Source organism: Beta vulgaris, chromosome 6 (assembly GCF_026745355.1).
Source record: "Beta vulgaris subsp. vulgaris cultivar EL10 chromosome 6, EL10.2, whole genome shotgun sequence".
Classification (NCBI taxonomy): domain Eukaryota; kingdom Viridiplantae; phylum Streptophyta; class Magnoliopsida; order Caryophyllales; family Amaranthaceae; genus Beta; species Beta vulgaris.
Genome location: NC_079207.1, coordinates 67,684,035 through 67,702,967, shown reverse-complemented (window position 1 = coordinate 67,702,967; position 18,933 = coordinate 67,684,035). Strand labels below are relative to the sequence as shown.

Sequence of the window (18,933 nt, the reverse complement as noted above, 5' to 3'; positions counted from 1 at the left end):
AGTATTAAAAATACGGAGTATTACAAGATCCCACTTGACTATATTTTTCATTTTGTAGAAATTACAAATCTTAGTCAAACTGAATAGTGAAAAGTGAAATTGTTGCATTTAATTCGGAACGGAGGAAGTAAAAAGAAAAAAAGATTATGTGATAATTTGATGAAGTATATGAACCTGTTAAAGAATTGAAAAAAAAAGAAAAGACAAAAGTGGAGAAGTAAGAAATGTTGAGAAGATGAGTGGAACTCATGCTCAGATTCCAATAATATACCAAAAAGAATTTTAAAAAAAAAGAGTAAAGGAAATAAGTAAGAAATGTTGGAGACATGAGTCGAACCTGCGCGCTCAAAACTCCATTCTTTGAGTAATAAAATCAAAGACCATTCTGCCAACCTATATACTTCCTCCGTTTTTTTTAGATGTTACACTTTCTATTTTAGGAAGTTTTAAATTAGATGTTACACTTTTATTTTGGGTAATAACTTTTCTCTATCTCTCTCCTATCACATGTTCACATGGGACCCTTTTGTTTTTCATTCTCTCTATCTCTCTCCTCTCCAAAAATTACCTAGGAGTCCGTGTTTAGAAAAGTGTAACATCTAATAAAAAACGGAGGAAGTAGTTGATTTATAATAGCGCCATAAATGTATTATATTCTTTATCTTCCAGATTTGGGGCCCAAAGAAATTGGGGGCCCTAAGAAATTGGGGGCCCTGTGCTATTGGGCTGTTTGCACAGCCTAATAGCCGGCCCTGGTGATATGTGAATATTAACATATCATAGCGGTATTTTGTGTAATTTTGGGAACATTATGGGTATTTTAGGGATTTTCCAAAAAAAATTGGGATGTTTTGTTAGTAACTTTCTCTCTCTTTTTCCAATAAATTACAAAACTGTCATTGTAATATGCACTATTCACATATCACCGTGACTATTTATTACTTGTATAATTTTTATACTATAAAGAGTTACTTTATAATTTTTTGATTTAAGTCCTCGAATTTTAGAATGAAATATCTAAAATAATAAGCAAAAATAAATATTATAAAAAGATCGATATATGTTAAAGGTTAATAATCTCATTACTTTCCAGTTTTGTTTTGTTTTGTTTTGTTTTGTTTGATTAAATATGGTTAGGTAAAGGGTTGTAAGCCTATCCTAGTACTACACATGAACCTTGCACATGTTAAACCTAGTTCTAACTTCGCAACTCAAGTACATGACCCATGGGAGTAAAAAGATGAATAGAGAGAATCCCACCATAAGTAATCTGATATGATGGTGGAATTCTAACTTAGTGATCTCTCAGTTACAGGGTGAGAATCCTCCACTAGTAACAACATTTTTAAGAGTATGATTTTTCTGATAGGGTTTTTCTCAATTGGTAAATGGTGGACTAGTATTTACCATTAGAATAGTAGATACGGACCAAAACGCAGCCCAAAAAACATAAAACGCGTGAAACTAATGTACATAAGTTGTTCTCCAATGAACATGTGAAACTAATATACATCAACTATTCTTCAATGAACATCGATCTCGACGATTCTCCTTTGTTAACCTTTATCTTTATGTTTCTTAGTTTGTTTATTGCAAATATTTCTTTGTTCTTTGTGTTTTCTTTGTCGGTTCATTAGAGTGAGTGGTTGTTCATCAGATATTTCCTCTTATGATAATCTTTTTTTTCTTATTCTTCATTGCCGATTCAGATATTCATTGAGTCTCGTGAATCGTGTGTTGTTCTTTTGTTCTACTTTCATCTTCATGTTGCTTAGTTTATTCATTAAGGATGTTATTTTGTTCATGGTATTATAATGCGAAACAACACCGTATAAAATAGTGTGCACCATTTAGATGGTAGACTCGTGTCTACCATCAAATTTGTGGGTCCTTCTCCTTACAAATTGAGAAGAAAATTAGAGTTATCGTATATGCTAAAATCTATATGAGTTTATTGAGGTAGAGAATGGCATAAATGAGAATTTTATATACTTGACAAATTAAATTTGTGTGCATGGTCTTCTAATATTTAACTCCCAAGTTTCACATACAATTTTTTTTACAGAGAAGAATTATTGAAAAAGGCAGCAGAATACTAGAGGAAAGTGTGAAAGAAATGTGCAACACAATGACAAGTTTACCAAATTTGTTGACCATAGCAGATTTAGGTTGTTCTTCAGGGCCTAATGCTTTTGAGGCAATCTGGGAGATAATAAATGTCAGCAGTAATTTGTACCAAAGCAAAAATGTTGGTTTACCAGAATTTAAGGTTTTCTTAAATGATCTTATTGGAAATGATTTCAACACCTTATTTAGGTCATTACCAGAATTTCACAGGAAGCTCAAGGATGCAAATTTTGGACAGTGTTTTGTGTCTGCTACACCAGAATCTTTTCATGGAAGGTTGTTTCCTAATGATTTTCTTCATCTTGTTCATGCTTCGTCTAGTGTTCATTTCCTCTCCCAGGTCAGTGTTCCGCAACTTGAAATTCTTAAAAATACTAGGAAAATCGACTTGAAAACAATACGAATTACAAAACTTATTAAAAGAGACGGTCTAACTTTAATATAAAAATAGACCTAGTCACTAAATGAATTAAACTAGTCACTGAAAGATTGTCTAATCTATACAAATATATTAAAAGGCGTGCGAAAACAAGAAATTTTGCCACATGGCGCTCGCTTCTCCCTAGGGAGTTTTAGTTCATGTAATTCATGTACAATAAAAAAATTAAGAAATTGCATAATATAGGATTTGATGACAAGATCTCAAGTACATATACTAAAGTTCTAACCACTATGCTAAATTGTATTTAGTGTTATTATAATAACATATTATATTAATAAATGAATTTTTTTCTTACCCGAGGTATAGCCCAGGTCTAATAACTAGTTTTAATTTAAAAGTAGGCGGTCTATTATAAGACAAACTCTACGAATTATCATGACTACATGAAAAATATCATAAGTTGAACTATTTGCTCAAATAATTTGAAGCTTATTTATAATCGCACAAATCATATAGGATGTATGAAAGTTAAACGAAAAATTAATTTTTATTATTATCCAAGTTTCGATGAACTTCTACTTCCCGTGTTTTACAAGCACTTAAACTAATAATGATTTATATTGAAAATTTATAATATGAATTTAGAACGATGTACTCTTTCTGTTTTTTTTTATCTTTCTCACTTTCCTATGTTAGTAAAAAATATAATGATTGAATATTAATAATGTACTAATTCATGACTATATTTTTTCTTATAAATTGAAAAAAAATTGAAAAAATTTTCTCAATAGTGTCAAGATTCTAAATAAGAACAATAAAAAAAAAAACAGAGGGAGTAACAATTATTTTCGAACATAGTGGGCATGAGCTACTAACGTATTATGACAGGTGCCTGAGGGCCTAGTGACGAAAGATGGAGTAGCACTCAACAAAGGGGCAATAAGCATGACCAAAAAAAGCTCTCCAAAAGTGCATGAAGCATATTCTAAACAATTTGCAAATGATTTTACATTGTTTTTGAGTTCACGATCAAAAGAAATTGTACGTGGTGGTCAGATGGTTTTAAACTTTAGAGGCAGTACACAAAGTGATAAACCAGATTACAAACAGGATTATGAGCTACTAGGGCTAGCACTTCATAATTTGGTCCTTAAGGTAATAACAACTCACTAAGGTCTTTTGATTTTTTTTTTTTATTACTACATAATTGTATTTCTTTTTGTATAATCTCCAATTGCGCGCATTTTTAGAAACTAACTTCCCATCAAAAAAAATTATGTATATGAAAACGTGATATTAAATACACTTTGAAATAAATTCAACAAGATTGAACACGATGTTGTTTTAAATTTTAATTTATAGATTACATAGAAATATGGTCAAATATTTTTGTTGTAGTATATGCCTAGCGAGTATGCCCCCCAAAAAAATATGACAGTGCATAATAGAAAAACTTACTAAACCAATATTTGTGTATCTAAAATGTAGGGGAGGATCAAGGAAAAGGAGTTGGATGGGTTCAATGTGCCCTTTTACACACCTAGCATTGAAGAAGTTCAAAGATTAATTGAAATGCAAGATTCTTTTACTATCAAGAACATTGAAACTTTCACCATAGATTGGGGTTTAAAGGATACGGACTTGATCCTCACACTCAATGAAAGAGCTAAGCATGCTTCTTATAGCTTTCGAGCTATAACGGGTCCTATATTGGCAAGCCAATTTGGTGCACTCATAATAGATGAATTGTTCGATCAGTTTGAAGCGATGGTTATGCAATGTTTAGAAGTAGGGAAGTTAGATATGATGAACTTTGTGATTTCCATGGCGAAGAAATAAGGTCAATCGTTGTATGGCTCATGTGAATCAAGATCTTTTTCCAGAATCACGGTGGTTTATGTTCTTTGATCTATTTTTTTGTTATTTTATGATTACTTATATGATTTTAATTATTTATCAGGAATAAGGTTTTACGTGTGTATATACTTTAATTACAATGTCTCTTACTCTCTTTTAAGCAACTATTTTTTCTTTTTGTGGATCAAAGTTTTTATATATAAAGATGACTATGTTTATTTCACTAATATAAAAAGAAAATATTATGATTGAAGTTCTTTAAAAGTTCTTCACATAGAAAACCATGAGAAAGCGAAAAAGCGAACATAGATAGTAAATAAGAGGAAGCGAGCAATTACAACTCTAGGAAATTTTTCATTGTTTATCTTCATGATAGTGAATGTATATAAGGAATTGATGAAGACAAACAGAGGAATGTCACCCCAAAATGATCGTGTTACTCCACCTTTTGTTTTTTTTTATCCATGAGCCACAAAGGCAAAACAAAATACAAAGAAAAGGAGGGGGAATTTGGACCTGTGACCTGATGTTCACAGCACCTCAATTTTAACCACTAGGCCAAGACATCCTTGATTTGTCACTCCACCTTTTGTAATTTAAAGTTACACTAATCTACAATTTATCTAACATAGTAACATTTTTATTTCAAAAAACTCTTTCTTACATTAGTTTATTATAATGAAATTCACCCTTTAACATAGTAAAAAGAATTTTGCACTTACCCTCTATAATATATAGTTACTCCTCTTTAATGTGTATCGTTTTTAACATAATAACATTTTTTCATAAATCACATGTACAAGCATTATGTCCACGCTTAATTTAGTGTAGACCAAGTTGATATAAATTTTTTACTCTAATTGTCAGTTCCCCTTTATTTTTACAACTTTCATCATAAAAATAATCCATCCTTAATCCTGATTCTAAAATTTAGCAAGTCTTTTCTTGCAACTGGTCGCATGATGAACAATCATGTGGCAAAATCTAACTATTTCAAAAACATAAATAATCCCTTCATATCATATAACCCCTAATAATTGAAAATAACTCCAAAAAATTACAAGTAACCCCTAAGACAAGTAATCCTAACTATGGCAAAAGTAACCCCTACAACTATTAATAACCCCAACAATCATAAGTAAACCCTAATATATAGAATTAACCTCAACAATTAAATAATTAACTTTATCTAACTTCTTATACTTCCTCCGTTTCGTTTTAAATGCAACAAAGCAATATTTTATATCTCACAAATAATATTCCTTTGTTGCATTTAAAACGAAACAAAGGAAGTAAATTACACAGTGGCAAATTGATACAGATTATATGCAGCATCCAGATAGTATCATCCTCTACTAGTACTCTATTCATTTTGTAATCATTCTACATCTTCGGCAACAATTACCGATTGGATTACATGCATCTATTGACATATTTTACTAGATAACCAATTCATGAAGAATGCAGAACAGGTATTCTCATTTCTTTTATAAGATCACATAATAGGAATCACTACACTAAAGTGAAATCAGCATATGACCTTCACTACATTACATTTGAAGATATCAGTATTAATATAACTTGTATCTTACAAAAAATTGCCTCCTATATAATCTATATTCAAGCTCCAGATCTTCGGGCTATAATTTCATATCCTATAAGCTAGAGGCGGGATTTGATGCCTCAATGTTTTCCCAGATATGCAAAAAAAAGGATACCCCTAACTGGTTAGCATTCTATACAACATTCTATCACATTAACAAACATTATCCAGCAGTAAAAGAGGCTAACAAAAATTAGAGGCAGTGAAGCAACTTAGAACAGACGCTTCCGGCAACCCTCCGCGCCACAATAGCATGTCATCTGCTTTACCTTGCCATCAAGGCCAATGACACTATCAAGGCCATAGCCGTAGTCATATGTAAGTTCCTAACAAGTAACAACAGTTAACAAATGTAAGTGTACTAAAAATTACAATGCAAGCAGTATAAATTAAAAACCAAATTCTGCTAAGGAATTTAATATTGGTATAAAACAGATTTATAGTAAGCAAAATTTAGTAACCCCAAATGAAAGAAAAATATCACCCTTAAGAACCCCATAGACTTTTGAATCTCTTGAGCTTTGACTAGTTTAAGTGAGAGATAATCAGCACACACAGAATAAAAGGACGGAGAAGAAGTAGTAGCAAGTTACCTGTAAAGGTGGTATGTTGTCAGCAGCAAAAAGCATCACCCTTGCCAGTTTGATGTCATGGTGTGAACTTAGAACACACTGTACAAATAGATTGGGTTCACAGCTATGATTGATAAATCTGGCCAGATTTCCCGTGACCCCAGCATCAATGCAAAACTCTACATTACTATCGACAACCTTCTCCTCAGGCTTTTCCAACAAGCTATCAGAAGGAATAGATACATCTTGCAATCTCATCTATTGGGAAAAACAATTCAAACATTAAAAACATTTTCAATTTGAAAAGCGAATATAATTAACACACGATTCTGGACAAGTACACTAACAAATAGAGACAGCATACGAATCCCTACAAAAAGAAGCATTTCTGGAGTTCAGCATATCTATTTAATTGACATACAGTTAAAAATGGACGCAGACAGATGTTGACAGGATAGAGTGTCTTAAGACTGTTACTACTAGAATTGATGGAACCGGTGTGGGACACTAAGTATATTTTTATGATGTATATCAGTATATCCAGTCCAGATAAGGATTAAAATTATTCAAGGCAGAGGTAGTATACTCAGTTAATCAATTTGATAGCAGCCAGATACATAGATCCCAAGCTAACAAAAGAACAGATGACTTAATCATTTGCCAAGATAAGACTTCAATAATGAATGCATTGAAGGTGAAGCGAGAATGCGAAGATAAATTTGGAAAAAAGATAGGACTAACTTCTCCAAAGACTGAAATACGAATAAATCATCCCATTCATAATTGAATTTGCAATAATACCTGTCTTCCATCAAGCCCCTTCATTGTTTGCAAGCAATCTATATCGAAAATGAAGTTGTTTTCCAATACACTGTCAGCCTCATCAGATCTCCTCAACATCCCTGTGTATTCACATATTGGAGCACCAGCTGGTATATAGTCCCATGATCTAACACCCCAACCCTTCTTTGGAGTGCGAAAAACCTATATAGCACCAAACCCAGAATAATTATAAGAGCAAAAATTTAATTAACAAACACACCACTCTTTATCAGCCAAAAAACAGACCTCGAAACGGTATCTTAAACCTTTCTGGGAGGTGCGGTTGATGCAAGATGATCCACACGCACACTTTGGGCCACACTCGAACACCACAGCTTTCGCTTCGACAAGCCTGAAAACCAAGCATGATATTAGGGAATTGCTCCTAGGTATAGCCAAGCTTATTCAAACAATAACTTAAAAAGTTCCTACCTGCCACCATCCCTATGAACATAAGGGAAATCTGAGCCATTAAGACGGGCACAAGCACAGATTTTAGGATCAGTGCAACCCCCAACACAGTCACATCCACGGGTAGCAGCAGGAATCTTCACATTGTCCGCAAGTTGGATAGATTTGCAGTACTTGAAACCTTATATTTTTCCATTTCAATCAAACAAAGGAAAGTGAGTATACACGAATTGTGTCCTAATACATATGAGAAAGGCAAAATCTGTAGCATACAATGGAACTGCATGTTAAACAACTGTACCATATCACAAAAGAAAAAGGACCATCACACAAAAAGAAAGCAACATTGAAGGAAAGCAACATTGAAGGAATAACATCAAATCATTAAAAATAGCTTGATATAATGCCTTTATACATACTACTTCTTGGAAGTCAGCACAATGTAGTATATATTCTTCATTGAGCCATTAGTACTCTTGCTTTAGGCCATGACACTACCTAGCTTACGCTGTAATGCAAAATCTCAAGTAGGGTAGCTAATGGTGTGGATAGATCCCTTTTCCATTCAGTTGAAGTTATTCCTTTGAGATACTCTAGTTCAGATCAGTTAGTTAAACTCATATGTGCTTTTTCGGAGCTCTAATCCTTCAAGAAAGCATAATCACAACTCCTCTTACCTTAGGCAATCTGTTGACACAAAAAGGCGCACCCCCACACAAGGAAAATCACCTTGGAATTCCAAGGCAAGGCGACCAATGGGGAGCGCAAGGGGGTGCACACCTTAAGGGCACTTTCCAGTGAGGCGCTCCCGAGTCGCTTTCAGGTTAGACTCATGGTGCCAAAACAAGGCCGTATCGACCGTGTCGTAAAGGTTTTCAGATCAACCAAACCAGTATTACCCGCATCGTAAAGGTCTAAAAAAACCGTATTTTAGGCGGGTTCGAGGAATATTTCATGGTTTAAGCCGATATTTGGCGGTACAAAAACCGAATCATCCCCATTCCCACATCACCGTGATCGTTACCGCGATCGTAATCGAAACCACATTTTTGAACCATGGGTTAGATGCGTGAAAAAAGGAGAAAATCTAAGCTGAAAACCTTGGAGGAAGCAAAATTTATGTTTGCCGGCCAATTCTAGGTGGTGGTCGTCGGTGAAGCATCTCAGGTATGTTTCTCTCCTCAATTTATGCCTTTTCTCTTATTCTTCTCCTCTTCGTCTTCTCTACTCCTCTTCATCTTCTCTTTGTCTTCTCTTCGTCTCCTCTCTTTCTTTTTCATCTTCTTTCTTTTTACTCTCCCATGTTTTGTTTCTTCTTTTTTTCATCCTCTTACTCTCACACTTGTGTTCTTCCTCTTCTAGTCTCTTGCTCTCTTCTCTTTGACTTCTTGCAATAAAACTAAACTTTTTTCAACGTAGAACATTTTTTTTCACGAGGTAGTGAGTTTAGTAGCAATTAGGCTTTTATGTTCCACTATACTCTTGTACCTATGTTAATTAGTTTTGGAGACTTTGTTCGCTTTTCTTGAAAACTTTATTTGCAATTAGGCTATCTTGAAACCTTTGTTTGCTTTTCTTTCTACTTGGTACTTTGACTTGTTTCGGTATTGTAGCGGCGAACTATGCTTTCTTATATACTATTAATGCACATAGATCCCTTGAACCACCAAGGCAGATGATTAAACAACCAATTACAATAAATGGACTCCACTAGCGAGAACGCAACTCAAAATAATCTGCTGATAAACTGGTAATGAACAATTTCCAGACAAATAACAAATTAGTGATGAAAGCATTCTGACGCCTTAGATCAACATTGTAATTTAACAAAGAGAAAAAGGAAAAGCAAACAGACATTCATTTAAATACAAGAGTGAGGATGAGTTTCACTGTTTTCTAGTATTACTACTACCTTACTTTTTCTGGAGATCATTTTACCCCTTAGTTTCTGCGGCTTTAATAAAAGTAGATGGTGAGCTACCATGATTCATAAGATCAATCAAATTTTAGCTGCAAGTAACCCATGAGATGTATGTGGCCAATACTAGGTAAGGTGACGACCTTGCTGTTCTTGTCAACACTGATTGTCGGCAATGGCCATTGTGTTTGCACTGGCTTGTGTTCGATCATGGTCTCCAATCACCATGGTATTAGGTTGTGGTAAAAGTAACAATTAACTTTTTTGGGTTTTTCAAAGTCTTCCCAACATTATTTGATTCTCCTAGATGGGGATAACCCCTTGTAATTCAGGTCTTCAACTTTCTTCCTTTCTCTTAGATAACTCCAATGGTGTCAAAACAAGGCCACATTGTATCGTATCACTCGAGTAGTAAAGGTTTTCAGACGTACTGAACCGATATTACCTACATTGTAAAGGCGTTAAAAGACCATGTTTTAGGCGGGTTGAAGGGATATCTCATGGTTTGAGCCGATATTTGGTGGTACAACAACCGCATCATCCTTGTTTCCGCATCACAGTGATGATTATCGAGATCGTGACTGAAACCGCATTTTTGAACTATGACCCCAACCAAACCTCTCCTTAATTTTTACCAAACTACAACCAGGCTTATTAACACTCCTCCAGATATCCAGCTGGAGCTTGTCATTTCTCAAATTTTCTATCTAGCATACCAAAAGGCAGGTCTAAAATCCTTATTTACAAACCTGACCAAGTTTCGATTCAGCTGTCAGATATATATATTGAATAGACTTCCCCACTAAAAGAAGTCCAGCCAATCATTGCAGAAGATACCTAAAAAAAGGGAAGACAGGCGGACCAAACAAACATAACCATATAGTCAAACTCACCAGTAGGCGGTACGGGTGGATCATCAACCAAGTTCGTCGCAGGAATAGGAATATTTTCTTGACCCTCAGAAATGTCCTCATATACCAACCTATAATCGACAAGCAAAACAGAAATAAATGCATCTTAAAATTTAATCAATAAAAATTTACCTTAAGAAAATAAATAATTTAGTATAAACTAAGAGATTAATGTACCCTCGGACTCCAGAGATAGCATCAGGAATACGTCCTCGAATAAATTGAACCTGCCCCATTAGATAAAGCAACATAACGAAACAGGAAAGAAAAGCATTATCAGAAGAAAAAAAAAAAAAAAAAAACCATTTCATATATCATAAAATAGAGATATATAATCCTTTCAGATTCGGAACTTAGGAATGACATGTAGGGATCAAAGAGCCCTACCAAAGTTTCTTTATTAATAGGTCCACTGAAACTAACAACTCTCCAAATTGTGAACAGCAGAGAAATGGACCGCTCAAAGAACAGAGCAGACGCATTGAGAAAAAGAAGCTTAACTCATGAATTATTAATCAGATTACGTGCTTATACTACTATCTTTACTGCATGCCAACCAATTCCTCCTACAAAGTTATTTCCATCATGGTCTTACTAACATGGATTAATAAAGGCTTAGGTGTTCCATTCAGATTGCACTCCAGTTTTTAATGTTTTAACTCATTAAAAGAAGGCTAATAACTGTAAGAAAGACGAGAGGCATCAGAAACAGCCTAATGGATTTCTCACTCTAACCAACTCTTTTTGCAGGGAATGTTTACACTCACACATTGAAAATGTAAGTTCAAGATAGATACTGCACGGCTAATCAAGCATGCAATTTATATAACACCAGGACAATTTAGCAATTTCTATACAGATATTGAGAATAGTGTTTCAAATGTTTTTATGTGAAGAGCCAAACACAATTAAGAATCTAGACATTTATAACTTCTTCTATTAGTAACTAAGAGATACTGAGAGATAAGAAAAGACTGAAGACAGTTTCAGTCAAGCAGTCGAGTTAAGTGGTTTTCCCACAAAATATACCTGAAGATCAAGCAAACATAGTTTGTAAGGGCAAACATTCATGTCTACGATGTCCAAATATTCTTTGATTCCTCCAACCGAATAGGAAATAGGCCACTCTTTTGACAGGTAAAAGGCTTACCAAAGGAAAATTTGGACAAAGTATACTTTCTGTTCCAGGAGGGTCATGCTAAGCGAAGAGAAATAATTTTCAAACTTTGGTAGAGGAGAGAGGAAGACAATCTTCAATCTGTGGCTGCTACAGTTTCACCTATATATACTATACAAACTGGAAAGACGCCTGAATTCACAAAATAACAGGTAACCTCATCACAGACTTCTTGCAATTTCTAGTAAGTGCTCGACACCACAACATCTTTATGGCTCTTTTTGAGATAATAAATTTTGCTCAAAGGTGAGCCAGGCCATAGCAGTTAAATTTACAAAAAAAAAAAACTGTTGGCATAAAGCATCAAGGAATTAAGATAACTCGTAGCTGAGAAAATATTCAAAAAAAAGTACTTAAAAAGAAAAAATTATGAGTTAAACTGTCAATTAGATTCGTGCCATGTTAGGACATAATATAGCATCTACTCGTGCATAAATATAGCCAGAACGGTAATAAATTAATTTGAAGTTTCATCCGGTACAATATAAGGAGAAGCAGATTATGAAAATTGGTGGCTTCCACACAGCATCTGTCAGACAAAACTAGAGTAAAACAGTGACTAAAAGCAAGAAGCCAAACAGGACGTGGCCAGAGAAGAGTTTCATGATTCAGTCTATCAAAGAGATAAACAAGAGAGGAGAGCAAAGGAAGGCAAGAGAGGGAAAGGGAGAAAGAGAAGAACAGAAAAATCATCAGGTCAGAGTACCAATTATTTAAATTTGAGAAATTGCAGAAACCTGGGTCGTAGTCAACTCAGGCTGGCCTTCCATCCGCTTCAAACGGAACTTGTACACAGTGAAACCAGAGACACCTTTCTCCGCCCAGTAATTCACAACCTGCAAATTACATTATTATCTAAAATTTTAATCACAATGTAGCCCACAGAAAAGAAGAAGCATTGGAGATTACAGGAAACTTTACCAACATAACAAAGCAAGAAATACAATTTGGATCATAGGACTAACAACTAACAAGCGTTGTATGATCATGTACTATATGCCACACCCAAAAAGAAGCTTTCTTGCACAAAGCATGATACAAGGTGTTACAAATATTAACATGACTATAAATATTACAGCTCCAGTAATACACTATATAACATTAACTCCAGTATAACTGCTGAATTTACCGTTGGAAAATATTGGCATGATAAGTGTCAAATACTCAAGTGCCAAACCTTATTCACGTCCCAAATCATCGAATGTAAGATGGGAGAACGCTAATATTATCCCAATATACATAAATAAGGCAAAAGGGACCAGAAACAGTGAAATACAGAGTCTTTTACACGGGATGTTACCTTGTACAATCCATCATAAGTGTAGACTTTGCCAACATAACTGTTTTTAGAAGAATGACCACGAATGACTCGCACAGGCAGATCCTCCTCCATGCTATTCTGCAATTAAACAAGTATAGACAAGATCACGAAAATCATCCCATCTACAAAACTTACAAACATGTAAAATTTGCCTGTATTATTATCACTCAACTAGTAGCTTAAGGCCGTGTTCAAAATTTACCACAATTATTAAGGTGAAAACTTTGGCTATATAGCAACCCATCCCTCAACACAAGCGCCTCACCTACAAATGTTAGAGATATGCAAATGCATTCTCTTCACCTAGATTTTGCTAAACTGAACTTTTCTGAATTTATTGGAATCTTTTTCTTATAACTTCTTGAACTGAAGTAGTTGGAACTTATTCGAACTTATATTTCCTAAAACTTAATCTTTTTAAGGTTGAGAGACCACCCCTAAGATGTCCTGGTGTATTCAGTGACAAGATGCACAAAGAAAGAAAACACAACTTTTAGAAGAAGATTTGAAAAATAAGTGATTAATTTCTGGAAAACTAGTAAAATGAAAGGTTCTGCTCAAAATTGATGTTTCGATGAACTGTAAGAAAAGGCAGCCTTCGCAAACAGCACATATCATAGAAGGTTGCTTTGTTGCATATGAGCAGCTAAATGCAGTTATTCAGAGCACAGAAAAGGTAAGCTAGGCATGGCTAGAGTTAGATTCCATTTATTTTATCATCTATCAGATGTACTTCTTGCCACATTTCAATAGCAAAAGCCATCTCTTTTCTATCTCCAGCAGGGTAGTTATTTTCTTCACAATACCTTTTCGGCAAGGATCAGGAAACTTCAGGATCTGCAGTTCTCCAGAAATTAAACAGACACTACAACAGGATGTGCAACATGTACATGTGATAGACAGAACATACACCGCTCTTTCCCAAAAGTATATGTTATAATGAGGAAACTACTCTGCATTATACACTACTCGACTACAAAGCAAAGATTAGCTCAAAAATTATGACGAGACTATCACATGCTATTCTATTTTCTTATCACCGAGTACTTTTTGCAATTTCACAGCCAGCGTAACTCTCTAACTTCTTCAAATCAGACATGCAGCATTAACCATTCTTTCAATGATGAAGCTAATAAAAGTATGTATGCAAAAACAATCTCAAGTTTTATCCTCAGCAAACCTTTAGTGCCAAGTTTCCCCTTTCCAATTTTTGATCTTGCACCTGCTTTTTGTCACCCAATAGGTTGTTTCCACCTTGACCTGTGTAGATAACATCATCTGAGTTATCTAGATCATCCTCATATTGTCCTGACAGGACAATTGCAACAGCCAAAGGAAATGTATATTTGCTGAATTCCTGTACAATCACAAAAAGAATGTTTAGAAAGAAGAAGAAAAAAAGTATAAAGACAACGAGAAACACTAATCTCAAGAGAAGATACAGATATCCAATATGTGCATCTAAGGACTATTCAATGATTAAGCATTGGTGCATCACAGTCTCTCAATATGCCACGTGAAAAGCACCATCTTAATAAGTACTAATAATATTAACACACCCTAAGGTATAGTCGGTACTAGTCTTACATGCACGCAATGCGTGCGATAGCGTGTGAAGTAGAAAATAAAATTAATTGGGTAGAAAAACGTCTTTACATTTTGTTTTCTCAAAAAACTGATGTTTACTTTAAATATCTTACTTTCCCCCCTTTTTTCATTCAAATGAAACAGTTAGTTATCTCCCTATTTTTTTTTTTCTTTTATTCCTTTTTCTATTTTTTAGTGTCCCCCATGTGTTGCCTTATATAATAGAGATAGAAATTCTGATGTCAAAAATTCTTGCTTTTAAGTCCATGTAAAGACCAAATAATATAGGATCTTAAGATGCTAGGATGAAAATCACCATCTCAGCAAGTATCAATATTAAAGCACATTGGGAATACAGGAATAGTCTCTTCTAATAGCTTCCCACAGATAAAAACATATGTTAAAGGAAACAGAGTTGTTGAGATGGCAGAATGCATTACCCCTTTGGAATAGTTCTGGCCCATATAATCAATCCCATTCAGCCAGTGACTGTGGAAACCTACTGCAACCATTTCAGCCCGTGAAAAGAATTGGTGGCCAACATCAACACCTGCGTCAGTAAAGACATGATTATGAAACCTATCAGTGAGACTATTGCATACAAATCTCTTACGAGTTTAAATTTAATGTTTAGACCTACCAGGAATGGCCCCAAACTGCTTGCTAGGAAATAGAACTTTACGAGTCTCCATCATCTACCACAATCCAGATACACAAAATCAAAAAATTGACTTAAACTTCGCATCCACAGAAAAAAAAAAATTGCTATGTTGAATAAAATGTGTGAAATTTCATGTTTAAGGAGGACGAAAATGAAAACTAGATGAAGAAGCCATTGATGAAGCTTTAGAATAGTAGACAGATAGAGAGAGAGGAAGGAGACGATAGTGAATAGTAGAGCTACATTTTTATTATTTGATACAAGGTAAATGAAGAAAAGTACAAGCAAGGTATTTATAGTAAAGTAGTAATTACATCAAGAAAGCAAACTTTCCTTGTATTAAGGAAACAGGGTAACAAACTTAATCAAGAGCTTGGAGTGAATACTTGTAATCTCCAACATCCCCCCTCAAACTGGAAACAAACAAGTATTTCAAGTTTGAATTTGGTAAGGAACAATTATATAAGTGCTCCAGACTCTGTATGCATAGGAAGAAGAAGGCTAACATCAAAATATCGTCATGAATCGGGAACCTGCTGCACTTGATAGCAAGAACAAGTAGAGGAGGAATGTGTCTAATGGAGATAATATATGCTTGTGCCCATTCACAGCAACTACAAATTGGCAGCCAACCCAAAAATACCAAACTGCTTTGAACAACATTACTATCTTAACCAGAGAAGATTCCTTGGTAGTCAACCTTTCACCATTACTTATTAAATCAATCCATTACTTTACATGCATACTTGTAAAGCAATGTTGAACCAAACACCAACCAACCGTTCACCAAGAAATCATAAGAAACTAATCACCAATCCACCATTAGAAACTCGGAACCATCAATATCCAACTCCTCCCCTCAAGCTTGGAAGGATTGAAAAAGACTGTCCAAGCTTGAAGATGTAGAACAACCACCAACATCAAGGGATCCAACCAATGGTGAGCAGGTTTACTAGAACATAAGTACTAAATACACCAGAATTTGCATTGTGTGCAAGCAAACTAACCATTTTGGCACTGACAAGACCACAACTAAAAAAAACTCAAAACATTCACCACAACCACCAATACACCTGCTTGTGCAAAAGTACCACAAACAAACATCAAGCACCACTTCAAAATCCAAGTGCCTATCCTCCAAAATCCAACAGTCAAAACAACCTGGATAATAACCATATGCTACAAGCCCACAACTCCAGGATGAAATAGGAAGACAAGAGAAGAGAAAGAATGAGAAATGAGAGTGAAATCGACCACTTGGGTCTTGAAAGAACCAACTCTCAGGGTGTTAAAATGACATCTATTGGGTCAAAACAAGATCACAATGGATCATCAAATAAGACCTCTAATGGGTCACAACAAAATCATTATGGATCACAATAAAGGCCTCTATGGGGAAAAACAAACCACTATGGGTTGAAACAAACAAGTCTCTAAGGGCACAAAACACACCTCTAAGGGTGGAAAACAAAGAAAATAACCACATGGGTCACAAGATAGACCATCTATGGGTCGAACAAAAAGAGCGTGACAGAGCCACAAAGTGGACTCAAACAGTCTTACAAAGCTGACCTCAAAGAGTCAGAAAAGTGGATTCGAAAGGTCATGCACAGCTGATAAGATTTGAAGGGGAAAAAATCTATGTGAAATTGTATGTTAATCAATAAAGGATAAAAGTAACTGATTAAACATTTACAGCTTACAGAAATCCATGGGGAAAATTTTGACAAAATCAAGGATTGAAAGTGGAATACTCGATGCTGAAATTCAGCACATAGAAAATGGAAATAGAATTAAGTGGATAAAATGTGCTGGAGATCAGAATATGAAACCCAATTACCAAGCTCCAAGAGACTGCGAATCCAAATTCACGGAACCACCAAATTCTCCAAAAATATAACCAAACAACAAAACAATGTACAAATATCTACTCAAAATATCATGTGGTATGTGCAAAATTGAACCACCAAATTCATTTGCGATTTCCAGCAGAAAATATTTTCATGAAAAAACAGCTCTAACTTTGCACATATCACACAAAAATTAATAGCAATTTACCTTTGTAATTGCCTTCAAATCCGGACGTTTATGAGGTACTCTCTTCTTATCTGCATCACCTTTCTGAAAAACAGACAAAAATAAAAAATAAAAATACAACAAAAAAACACAAAAACAAAAAAACTTGAAGAAAATTAAAACTCACCTTCTTCTTCTCATCTTCCACTTGTTTACATCTTCTTTCCTCTTCCTACAACAACAACAACAAACAAATTAAAACAGAGAAACAACCTCAAAATCAAAATGACAAAAAATACCAGAAAAAATCAACAAAAAACATACCTGTATAAAATGCAGGTAATGATTGTTGAAGATTCTTAGCGTTTCCTTGACCTTCAAATGATCGCTTTTCTCGACGGAAACCCTAGAATCCGACTGAACTTCCTCCAATTTCAGCCCTAAATTCAACAATCCATCACCACCTTCACTAGCACCAAACAATCCTCTAACTATCTCCATCTCTCTACTCTCTTCCACCTTCTCAACAACTTCCGGACCCTTGGACGACTTCCTACTACCACCTCCATTACTCCGATGAGTTTTCCTCATTTTCACCGGACTAACTTCATCATAACTCGCCATTATCTTCTCATTGTACGAAATCCTCTTTCCTCTAGTTCTCTCACTCGTCCTTCTCGTTTCCCCCATTTTCACTTCTCCAACTTCAACCTCCATAATTTCTGACATCTTCGAAAGAATCAACAAAATGTGCTCCGATGATCAGAAACTACTGAAGATTTGCTAGGGTTTTGTGTCTTTGTGGTATTGAGGAGAGAGAAAGACAGAGTACTGGTATATATGAAGAAGTTATGGGGAAAAGTGAAAATGGAGAAGAGGAGAAGACAGGGCGCGGAATTTTGAAGAAGTGGGCGAAAATTTGGCAAAGTTCCCTCTTTTTCTTACTTTCTCTCTCCTGTTTTCTAATGGTATTGCAGTGATGTGGGGGAGAGAGAGAAAACAGCCAAACAGGTGCTCGAAAATGTAGGAGCAGTAGTAATAAGTAGGAGTATTTGATTATTTTCCCTCTCCTCTTTTTTTTTTTTTTGTCTGTATTTTACATTAGGGAGAAGTGTGAAGTGTAAACTGTAATAAGAGTGTGGGAGGATTAATTAATTTAAATTCAGTGGACAAGTGGAGTACTACTAGTCTACTACTACTTCATAATAAGAATATGTTGGGACCTAATCTTTCCTGTTAGAGAGAGAGTTTTCTTTCGACATGTAGCGTTTTGCGTTTCTAGTTTCTAACCACTCGTTTCCTTGTTGGGAAACTCATGACTAGTTTTTTAACCATTTATTATTTCCTTCGTTTTGTTTTAAATTCAATAAATGAGTACTCCCTTCGTCCCATAATATAAGTTCTGATTTTGTTTTTACACGGAAATTAAGGTAAACTAGAATCTTGTTTTATTTAAATAAAAAGATTCATTTTTATTGGGAAACACTTACATTGTTTTTTTCTTTTTAACAAAAAAATAAAAACTTAACATTAATATTGCATAGCTTAATGTGTAGATGAGTTTAATG

At 34.8% G+C, this 18,933-nt stretch overlaps 2 protein-coding genes across 2 annotated transcripts; one reads left to right on the top strand and one right to left on the bottom strand.

Annotated features, from left to right (window-relative positions):
• Window positions 1-1,974: 1,974 nt before the first annotated feature.
• Window positions 1,975-4,589, top strand: LOC104897718 (probable methyltransferase TCM_000168). Its single transcript, XM_048646383.2, has 3 exons — window positions 1,975-2,555; window positions 3,546-3,664; window positions 3,998-4,589. Exons 1-3 carry the CDS (start codon window positions 2,117-2,119, stop codon window positions 4,346-4,348), a joined length of 909 nt encoding a protein of 302 aa, XP_048502340.1. The 5' UTR covers window positions 1,975-2,116; the 3' UTR covers window positions 4,349-4,589.
• Window positions 4,590-5,817: 1,228 nt separating this feature from the next.
• On the bottom strand, window positions 5,818-18,476 carry LOC104897664 (histone-lysine N-methyltransferase, H3 lysine-9 specific SUVH4). The gene is made up of 15 exons (XM_010684602.4): window positions 17,690-18,476; window positions 17,553-17,597; window positions 17,408-17,470; window positions 15,329-15,383; window positions 15,129-15,238; window positions 14,282-14,458; window positions 13,081-13,179; window positions 12,518-12,616; window positions 10,781-10,830; window positions 10,586-10,674; window positions 7,796-7,955; window positions 7,610-7,715; window positions 7,343-7,525; window positions 6,563-6,799; window positions 5,818-6,295 (listed from the first exon to the last, which is right to left on the bottom strand). Exons 1-15 carry the CDS (start codon window positions 18,092-18,094, stop codon window positions 6,182-6,184), a joined length of 1,992 nt encoding a protein of 663 aa, XP_010682904.2. The 5' UTR covers window positions 18,095-18,476; the 3' UTR covers window positions 5,818-6,181.
• Window positions 18,477-18,933: the final 457 nt, after the last annotated feature.